A 10,862-nucleotide genomic window follows, 5' to 3' on the forward strand; every position below is an offset into this window, starting at 1 on the left:
GGGGGGGCAGGTCAGCTGCAATTTCTGCTCTGGGTTTCAATTTCTGCTCTGGGTTTCAATTTCTGCTCTGGGTTTCTTTCTTTCGTGTTAGACTTTAGGGCAGTGAAATGTGGACTTCAGCATCCCAGGGGTGAAGTCTTTTCCCTGCTGTTGTAAGTGGTGGCGTAAGCACATCAGGGCTTGCAGAGCTTAGGGAAATTTTCAAATTTGTTTTGTAAAAACTTCTTACTTCATTTCCGACTGCCTGAAAGGGCGCTAAAAACGCTCCCGATGGGTCCTCTCCGGAAGCGGCGTGCAGGGTGTTATCTGTCCTTTCCACTCTGTTTCCTTTTCTTCCTCCTCCTGAAGAACAAAGATATAAACACGGAGCTGAAGAGATGCAGGAGAAAAATGGAATAACCGACTCACTGACCAGGGGAAACCACAAATGACAGTCGGAGTAAACAGCGCTGACAGCCCCGCAGTACAACTCACAGGGCCCAAACCTCCCTGTAGGAAACTCGCTTTATTTTTAAAAGCCTATAGGTAGGACACAGCGCTAATAGCAAAGGAGTTAAAAGCATATGGAGTTGAGGAGGTAGCAATCCTATCTGCAGTTATAGTGGTATTTTCAAGTGAATTACAGGCAATCAGCTAGCCTAATACAGCTGAAGTCTGTGGGCAGCTGGGCTTGGATTTAATGGGAGTATAGCCGCTCGCACTTGTGGGTCTCTGAGTCATGAGCTGGGGGATCCTTCCCCTCGTTTTTACAAAGGAGGCCAATAAAAGTCAGCAAAGGGCTGGATGTGAGCAGGCCCAGAGCTCTGGTCTGTGGGATCATCTCTTGATTTCCCTGCTCACAAGCTCGTGCAGCTGCTGCTCTCTGGCTGCAGCAGAGCAGCACGGCTGGCTGCTGAAATCCCTCGTCACGGTGGGCTTTCCCCCTCTCTCAGTGCCTGTCTTTATATTCCTCTGACGTGGCTCTTTATTACAATGGGATTTTGAAAAGCCCATATAAATCACTCACATTCAGAACCAAAAAAGAGGCACAGGGAGGCGGATGCAATTAAAAGGGCAGCTCGGCTCAACTTTCCGTCTAGACAGCCTTCTCCTAAAATAACCGGCAGTTGGAGCATCCACCTCCGAGCAGAAAGGGCTCCTCTCCGGCCGGATCCCATGGCCTTTGAAATCACAAAAGACTTGGCTTCCTGGGTCCTGGACTGAACTGCAGGGCTTGGGGCCGGGCAGGCTTTGGCTCCACTGGTGCACGGAGCTGGACCCAGCTTTAGGGCTCAGGAAAGGGTGAGACAAGAGCTCAACTTCCCAGACCTGGGATGGGAGCCCTTTCTGTGCTGACGTGTGGAAGGAGATTGCAATTCAGCAGCTGGATGCCCGTTAACCATACTTCTCTGACCCCATCTGGGCGATGATTTATGACTTGATTTTTAGCAGTGCTTGAGCTGCTTCATCCCCTCTGTTGCCCACTGGTTTAGCATGGCCAGAGCTGAAGGGTCAGGTGTGGTCGAGGCAGGGGGGTTTCCCTGCCTGGCCAGCTGAGACAGAGGAAATATATGGGACATTTTGTGTGCCACACTGGGGTTTCCTGGCAGTGACAGCAGTGATAGCTGGCAGCATTGAAACGAGTGAAGCGCAGCAGCTCTTTAGCACAGCCCGTTAATGCTGCAGAGTAGTTTGGCGCGGGAAGCATGAAAAGGAGGGGAAGGAAAAAGCTGTCTGCAATGAGCAGGGGCCGCTCTGGGTGGTTTCAGTCTGCTTTGGTGAGCAGGGCCTGAATTTGCCCCATTGCATGAACATCAGGAGGCAAGATGCAAAGGCAAGGGGTAGAGTTGATGGTCCGAAGTCAAACATGCCAGACGTTACTAAACTGCACGGCATGTTCCCCGCAGGCATGGATTTGCTGGAAGGGCTGAGGTGTGGATCATCATTGCCATCCTGGCTGAAGGCTGTACCTCGCTCTCTGCTTCAAATTCCGCTCTCACCTCCGTGAGTGCAGCTTGCGAGGATTTGGTGGGGAAGCGTGATCGCTTCTCTGGGAGCAGACGCTGCTCTGGGCAGTCCCAAATGGCCTCATTTGCTGCACCAAGTATTGAAGGTTACTAAGCTGAAGCATAGCTTTATTTGGAAGTTTTGCTATGTTTCAGCTATTTGCTGCAGAAAGCCGTTTCTTGCAGCGTGCAGCCGGGGGAGCGAAGCTGGTGGGAATAAAACTGTGGCAGGAACACGGGACTGGGACTGAGACTTCAGTGCTGCCTAATTCTCCCCTGTCTGAGGATCCAGCCCAAAGCATGATTTTTCTGCCCTTCACTGGGTGGTTTGGGCCTCAGTTTACCTGTACCGAGTCCTGGCTGACCTTCGTGGTGAATTAATCGAAGTTGCATCCTTGAAGACCTCTCAAGGAAGGCTGCAAATACTCATTTTGATCTCAAACTTTACAAGGAAAGGGAAAGGCAGAGGTATTTGTGAGCACGGCCCCGTCCCGGTGCTGTGAAGCACTGCCTCTTTCTGTCAAGCTGCGGCAGCTCATGGGATGGAGCAGCATTTTGCTTGTTTATTTATATTTTTTTTTACGTGGGGAGTTACACACCCACGAAGCCTGGAAATAGCTGGGCAGTGACTCACGCAGGGGCTGGTTTAACTGGTCTGCTCTGGGAGGCAGCTGTGTTTGGCAGCTGGGGAAGGCTATTTCCAAAAGGTTTGACTCCACAAGGGCAGAGGGTGTTTTCACTTGCTGTGTATTTATTTTACCTCTGAGCTTGGCCAGCTCGGTGTCTCACGGTTTGTTGCACATGGCTTTTGTGTTTCTAGTACAGCAGAACTCCCAGGGCCTGACATGAAGCTGGGGGAGAGGCTTTGTCTTCATTTTTGCAGGCTTCAGATCAGGGCTAATATCTCTGCTCATATTTTATTATAAATGCTCCCTGAGAAAGTGCGTGGCCCTGCAACTTATTTTACCCCAGCAGGCTGGTCCATGCGCATGTCATCCTAAATCCCAGGCAGCATCGTGCCCGTGCTGAGGACCTCACCAGCTGGTACAGCACTGGATGTGGCCACATCCCCCAGCTGTTAAGAAACTTAATGGGAACCAGGAGTGGGCTGTCGGCACGGGGGATGACGCCGAGGCCACGGGCTGTGGTGGGGGCTCGCTGTCTGTGGTGCCCGCACTGAGGTTTCCATCTGTCTGTCTTTCCCCAGAATGGCTGCAGTCTGTCCAAGCGATGATGATCCTCTCCATCATCTTCAGCGTCTTGTCCCTGTTCCTGTTCTTTTGCCAGCTGTTCACGCTCACCAAGGGTGGGCGGTTTTACGTTACTGGAATCTTCCAAATCCTTGCTGGTAAGTGGGGGCTGACGGGGCTGTCACCGGTGGGGAAAGGGCTTTCAAGCAGAGGAGAAGGTAATGGTGGAAGCGAGCATGCTTTTGGGTACTGAAGCAGGATGGCCACCTAACTGGCTCCTGCATGGCTCAGTGAAGGGAAAGGGGGATGAGTATTTTGGGTCTGTTGAGGTCTCACACACCCCAGGATGGGGTCCAGCTGTCAGGGCACATAATGCATCCAAGCTCTTCTGCCCTTGCATCATGGAAGGTGCAAGAGGGTTGCTGCCCCAGCTGGGGAGGTTTCGGAGGGGCCGGACCTGCTGAGCCGGAGGCAGAGCTGTGCCGGCGGTCCCGGGTGGTGAGCAGGCAGGGCGCGGGGGCTGCCGGACCGAGGGCGAGTCATCCTGCAGCTCTGCCTGCTCTTCCCGTGGCGCGGGGTGGGGTGCTGACAGTCCAGGGTGGCTGCGCTGGCTCTGGGACCCACCTTCGCCGGGCTGGGCGAGGTTTCCGCAACTGCTGGCGGGGAGGGGAAAGTAGTGACGATCCCCTTTTGGCAAAAGAGGATCCGATGATTATTTATAAACTTGCCATAAGGGGGCCTGGTGCTTTCCACATCAGCAAAGAGCCGCTGGAGCGTGCAGGGTGAGCCAGCTGACTTTGAACTGTCAGCTACTATTTTTGACTCTTAAAGAACTCAGCGCTGGAAATGAGCCATGGTTCATGTCCTACGTTGCAGTTCTCCAAATATAGATGCTGTAAAGCCACTGCCTCCGTTTACGTTTCCACGTATGAAACCAGAGGAGAGGATTTTCAAGCATTCAGACTAGAAAAATTAAATTGTGCAACGAGGTTCTGGTTAAATTATGACAGACTGTCTGGGAAGGAGACTAAGTGTTTGCTAGAGCTTTAGATGTTAAACTAAAAGCCACCCTAGGTCCTGCCACTAAATTGGTGGAAAAACTCATCCACTGAATTTAGACAAAGTTTCTGAGCATCCTCTAAGTGACCGGCCTTCGCAAACCCTGGAAAAGCTTAGAGCTAACCTTTATTAGCAAGTGTGGCATGAAATCTATTATAAGTGCTTGGCCATAATGCAGGTGATGAGTTCAGATCAGTTCACCGTCTCTGGAAAGATAGATGTGTAGAAACCCATTACAGCCATGGAGACAAGGAGGGGAAATGGGCATTAATAATGCAATTATCTGCCTGAGAGCTTGTCTAATAGATCTGGGAGCAGAAGGCTTCTCTCTCCTGAGTGATTGCTGGTGACTCCTCATTCTCAGAGGAGGAGAAAATGGGATTACCACCCTCCTGTCCATGCTGTGCTAGGTGTCCTAAGGGGATGCAGGGTCAGGCCATAGACCTACCGTCTCTTTCCTTGTTGGGCATGAGGCATGGGTCAAATCCATCCCTGGCCACTATGAAGGACAGGAAAAGTGTGACCTGATCCCCATGAAGCTTCCCCGTGGCCTGGGGGACGTGTAGGCAGAGGTCTGAGTCCGGATGGACCATGCAGAGGTGGGCCAGGGCTGGAGGAGGGGGCTCACGGCAGCTGTGGTCTTTGTGACCCTAAATTTCAGGGTTGTTGGTAGGAAATGGGGCATGGCTGTGCCAGCGCTGCCAGGAGATCCCACCTGGACAGCTCTGGTCAAAGGAGCTGAACCTGATGTGGTCTCCTTGCAGCTTGCTGTGGAAGGCCACTGCTGTCTAAAGCCAACGGAGGAAATTCCTGTGGCCTTCAGGCTTTGCAGGTGTTCATCCATGCCTTGCAAAGCCCTGGCACCACAAAGCCCTGCTGCAGGTCTGCCAGGGACGGGGTCTTACCCACTTGAGTGCTTTGTTCTCAGCTCCAGCAGAGCTGGAGAGAACCTCCCTCCTTCTGGGAGGGCTTGAGAAGGCTCTTCCTGAAGCCCTCCATCACCCTGCACCTCCTCCCGGGGTGATGCAGCTTGGCAAAGCTGAGGCTCTCCAGTTCTGGAGCCTGATCAACAGCAATGCTGGATCTGAACCAGCGGGTGCCAGGGGCAGGACCACTGGGTGCTGTTGGGTGGCAGAGCTGGGCAGCGGTGCCCTGAGAGCCAGGGAGGAGGGCAGGGCCTGGTCTCCACTACGACTTCAGCTGTGGCTCAGGGGAGCTGGGGAGTGGAGGTAAGGGCAAGAAGAGATGCACGAGGCCAGTTGGGTCTGTTGTGCAGCGGCAGGGCAGGATGCATCCCCAGCACCTTCTCCACACTGCTTGGAAACATGCCCTGAAGTCTGGCTGAGTTTGCCCTTATGGTATTTCAGCCATCACAGAGGCATCAAAAGGCCCTCAACAGCTCCCCTCCATCCTTGGTGGGTCCATCACATCCATGGGTAACTTCTGATAGCTGTGTAAGCCCAGCATGGGAGAGATGTGGTTTGGGCCTCTCAGGGTTTGACCAACTTTTCCATCACTCTCTCCAGCCTCAGCATCACTTTTATCCCTTTTCTCTCATCCCTCCCACCCTAGAGCTGCTGTCCCCATGGGGTGGAGAGGGTAGGCTCAGCCTCGAGGGCTGTGCCTTCCACGTGTCCTGCAGCTTTTTGCAAAGCCCTGCATTGAAGAGCTGACCACGAGCATGCACCAGCACCCATCCCAGCTTGTCTGCAGGGCTGGGGCTGAATGCATAGACCTGCGGGAACAGATTTTAGGTAGCGTTTGCCCCACTGGCCTATCAAAGCAAGACTAAAGTGTGTTCTTAAGATCAGGCTCTAAAGTAGTGATGCGTTATTGCTTGCATCGGTGCAAGCAGCTGAATGCAGCTGTCCTTCACTTCCCGAGCACGTTCTCCGGGCCAAAATCAGTGCAGATGCTGCAGAAACCATTGCCTCCATTTTTCCAAATTCCTCATGTGGACAATTGCCACTGTATTTTCTGCTGTCTGTAGGTGACCGGCGTGGCTGCATGCCTGTTCTCTGTCCCACCAGCATCCGCAGACAATTGTTGTGCTCTCTTTGCATGGGCCGGGGCAGTGGGAGTTGGCTCTCGTGCTTAGAGAATGGAAACTGCACGAGCGGCACGTTAATGAAACGTATTCCCACTTCTGCACTTTCCCAGAACAAAGGAGCAGTGTCAAGTGGAATTACAGCTCAAATATCACGGTGGTTAAATGTAGGTGGTCCCGAGGTCCGTGCAGGGGATTTGGAACTCGGCTCCAACAACAGCCCTGCGACTGTATAATAGAACTGCTGGGATTGACTGAAAGACCTTGTTTTTGGGCAGAAATAGAGGTGGCTTTGTGTTAGCTCTGGGCAGTCCCCAATGCTGATGGGTGGTTTTTGCAACAAAGCTAAAATGCTGCTTACCGGAGCTGGGCCTGGCCGGCCGGTCCTCGGGGACCTGCGCTGGCCCGTGGCTGGCGAGGGCGGATGCCAGGAGCTGGGGAAGAGGGATGAGCCGTGGGCACAGCAGGGTTTGCAGAGAGCAGGGTTTGCAGTTGAGCTCCTCACGCAGCCCCGGAGGAGGACGGGAGATCACAGGGCTCAGAGTCTGCCCGGCCAGAGCGTCCTTGGCCCCCAGCTGCGCTTGCCTGGGCAGGCGATAAAGAAACTTTCATGCTTTAAAAAAAAAATGGGGTTTGTATCTGACCTCTTGCAGCACCTCTGGTAGGGTGGTTCAGGCTACAGTCCGGGTTTTAAATAAGCTACCCAAGGGAGTGGGGTCCGGAGCAGCAGCCCGGAGCTGGGAGATGCCCGATGCTTGCCTGAGGGATGGGTTAGCCCAGGCGATGCTCCAGCTTTGCTTGCTCCAGAGGCTCCGGCTGTGCTTGCTCAGAGACTGGCAGAGATATCCCCACGCACCTGCAGCCAGGGCAGAGCCCACAGCATCACACCCCCACAAATCATTCCGTAGTTTTCCAGGAGGCAGGATACAAGGGGGCAATAATAAAAAGTTTCCCATGCTGGTGTTGGGTATTACCCTCTCCGGCTCTGGGTTTCCAGCAGGGAACTGCTCCGTGCGTGGCATCGCTAACCCCTTCCTATGTGCGCTTCCCCGGCAGGGCTCTGCGTGATGAGCGGTGCGGCCATCTTCACAGTGAGGCACACGGACTGGCACCAAGCCTCGGAAAACACTTCCTACGGCTTCGCCTATATCCTGGCGTGGCTGGCCTTCCCCCTGGCCCTCGCCAGCGGCATCGTCTACGTCATCCTACGGAAGCGCGAGTGATGCCGCAGGAGGCGGCGTGGCGTGACAAGGGCACTCATGACGTCCACGGAGGAGACGGAGGCGGGGGAAAATAGACGAGAAAACGGAAAAGAAAATTAACCAAAAAAAAAAAAAGAAAAAAAAAAAAAGTAAAGGAATAAACCCTCCCACCAAAACCAAACCCAACCGACCCCAAAAGGAAACACTCAAAGGGTTACTTGTTAATTGAAGATGTATATAGTATCTATGGTTTAAAAAACCTATTTATAACACTTTTTACATATATGTACATAGTATTGTTTGCTTTTGTTGACCATACGCTATGTTTTAAAGCCTAAAGCAAGTGCCTAAGGAACTATTACTCCTAACAGTGTAACAAGAGCGCGGTGATTTTTCTCTCATGCAAAATCCTCTTTGACCTGAACTCTCCTTCCCCACCCCATATCGAACCATCAGAAAACCCCAGCTCTGACTGGTTTTAGGCTGGCGTAAACTGGAGTTACGCCTGTTTACGCCAGGCGGAGGGTTGGTCCCCGCTCCTGCCGCATGCTGTGATCCTGGTAACCGAAGTGCACGTCCAGATCTGACGGGAGGCGCTTCCGAAAGGTTTGAAGGATTTCAGAGTGAAGGCTTTGATTGCCCCAAGTGCCTAAATGACTTATGTGCCTAAGTCCCATTGCCTTGCCACCACACCCGCTGGGAATTTGGGCTTTTAAATCACTTAGGTTGAATTGCAGCCCAGCGCGGGCTGTCCTCCTTTGCCCGCGCGGGCTCTGGGGGTGCCCCCGGTGCCCGTGCCGGTGGGGCTGGGGTGTGTGCCGTGCCGTGCCGAGCCGAGCTGCCGGGGCACTGATGCTCCCAACCGTGAAACGTGCTTTATCCTTGCCGTGGAGCTAAACTACCGATGAGAAAGAAGCAAACCCAGTATATCTATGAAATCAAATACCAGATGTATGAAATGGTGCTATCTATTTACCATTCCTTATATTGCTAGCCATTTAACCTTATTCACTGGAAATTCAGTTAACAATCTTGAGGTAAACAACAAAGCTAGAAATGAGAAATAATTCTGTGTAATATAAATGAGCTATAACTGCTTTTGTACTTGGATTTGCTCTTACTATTATTTTTAATAAAGCATTTATAACTGAGGTTCCTTTTTTCCCCCCACCGTGGTCAAGAGGAACAGAAACAGCTCTGGGTGCAGCCCAGCTGCTCTTCGCTGCCGGAGCGAGATGTCTGTCCTCTGTCTGTGCGTCAGCGATGTGTCTGGCCATGAATTGAACGGGCACCTGCGCAGAGCCCAGGCTGCCTTCTGAGGACTCCAGACACTGTGTTGCTGTTGTCGTTTTTGTTTCATTTTGGGGTTTTTTTTGGTTCTTTTTCTTTTTTTTTTTCTGGGTGCAGCCCAGCTGCTCTTCGCTGCCGGAGCGAGATGTCTGTCCTCTGTCTGTGCGTCAGCGATGTGTCTGGCCATGAATTGAACGGGCACCTGCGCAGAGCCCAGGCTGCCTTCTGAGGACTCCAGACACTGTGTTGCTGTTGTCGTTTTTGTTTCATTTTGGGGTTTTTTTTGGTTCTTTTTCTTTTTTTTTTTGCTTTGCTTTGCTTTGCTTTGCTTTTCTGATTTTATACCGACTGTGTGGACTAAGAAGCAATGAAATAAAAGTCAGAATAACTCAGTTGCTTCTGCTTTTTGGCGTTTTTGCGGGTTAGAGCCAGGCTGCGCTCCACCAGTCTGCTTGCACGGCCATCCCATGGAAGGTCTCCATGATGCCGTGTAGCAGATTTGTGGGGTAATTCATGCCGCTGAGAGAGGCTCTGAGGTCGCTGAGCTGTCTGCGTGGCAGATGTACCTGTGCCGGAGGGGTAAGACTGCACCAGAGTTAGTGCCGGGGCCAGGAACTGAGCTCAGGGCCCCGTGCCATAGTGCTGGTGCGTGCTCATCTTTCTGCCTTTGTCCTAAGATGCTCCGGTGATGTGACCACCAAGCCCCTAAAGACAGCAGCCAGGCAGCAGCTGGCAGGACCGCACTTATCCCCTCCCAGTCTCTTGAGCAGGGATGGTTCAGGTCAGCACCAGCTGCCCCGGGGGGATCCAGCCGGCTCTGCCGCCCAGCACAAACAGCAGAAGCCTTTCAGTCCTGTGCGCCAAATCACCCAGAGCTTGGGGGTGCAATTACGGCCAGGGGGGATTAGCACATTGTGCGCAGTATGTGCAGCCTTAACGGCTGGTGTGGAACCGTTCACACTTCCATTTGCTCATTCATTTGACTGTTAAATATCCGAGCTGATGAAGCAACTGGTGCTGGCAGAAACACAATGGCTCTTGGAACGCCGGGTGCTGAGGCCAGTTATTAACATCAGGCCAGATCCTGAAGCCCTCAACCCAGCCACATCCCAAAGGAAAGGAGCAGGAGCTGCCTCACACCTCGGCCGCTCAGTGCAGAGCCTGGGCAGCACAGTGTGACCACCCCGGGGGGCCTCGCTTGACCATGGGGGCTCCTGGTTGTGGTTTTCCAGCTAGGAGTATTTCCTCGTGTGCTCATTTTGCTGAGCTGTGACTAAGCTCAGGAGGGTATCTCGCTTGCTGAGGCAGCATTCATGCTGCCACGACCTGCAGCGCTGGGCCACATGGTCATCCTGGGTCCTGCCGAGCTTGGCACCGCGTACCTGGCAAAGGGGGCATAAATTTCCCTTCTGAGGAGCAGGTAGGAACACAGGTGGGGTTTTTTTCCCCTCCTATAAGAAAACTAAAGATGCTTTTTTTCACTTTGGATCAATGCTCAGAAGGCACAAAAAAGCTGACTGCTTCATTTTTGCCTCTCAGCGCGGTGCTCCGCGTCCATTCAAGGTGTAAACAAGTGAGCGGCGTCAGTTCGTATCGACATCTCAGCGTTGCATAGTTGCTTCATCTTGGGGATGCATTTTTGAAAGCACGCAAAGCAAGATGACTTTTGAATTGGAAACAACGCGAAGGTTTGAACCCCTTTTGGAAAGGGTCCAAAGGGGAACTGCCACCGATTCGCGCCAGAGTTGACCTGTGTCGTGTCCCCTGCCCCCCCCCAACCTGTCTCATTTGGGTTGATTCCGTTGGGTTGGAAAACGCCAGACCCTGTCACCCTGGCTCTCAACCGTGGTTGCAAACACGCCCCACGCCTCGGCGGCCTGCGGGGACGGGAGCTGCTGGGCAAGACCTGGCAGCGGCGTCTGGTCCCTCCGCCAAGGGCCCTTTCACAGCATCGCGCCGGCCTCGAACGGACTCTTTTGACCTTTTTTGCCTGAATTCAAGTCAACCCGGGCCTCTCCGGTGCCACACGGGAGGCAGGGGGGGAGCGGGGGGGGACACCCAGGCTGCGGCTCCGGCCCCGGCCCCGCTG

The 10,862-nt window shown here is 53.3% G+C and overlaps 1 protein-coding gene across 1 annotated transcript in view; it reads left to right on the forward strand.

Moving 5' to 3' along the window:
* PMP22 (peripheral myelin protein 22) overlaps positions 1–7,671 on the forward strand; it is a 17,491-nt gene extending 9,820 nt beyond the window's left edge. The window contains exons 3-4 of the mRNA XM_009285089.1: positions 3,193–3,333; positions 7,338–7,671. Coding sequence (XP_009283364.1) covers positions 3,193–3,333; positions 7,338–7,504 — 308 coding nt within the window. The 3' untranslated portion in view covers positions 7,505–7,671. The remainder of the gene's footprint in view (positions 1–3,192; positions 3,334–7,337) is intronic.
* Positions 7,672–10,862: the final 3,191 nt, after the last annotated feature.

Source organism: Aptenodytes forsteri, unplaced genomic scaffold (assembly GCF_000699145.1).
Source record: "Aptenodytes forsteri isolate BGI_AS27 unplaced genomic scaffold, ASM69914v1 Scaffold186, whole genome shotgun sequence".
Taxonomy (NCBI): domain Eukaryota; kingdom Metazoa; phylum Chordata; class Aves; order Sphenisciformes; family Spheniscidae; genus Aptenodytes; species Aptenodytes forsteri.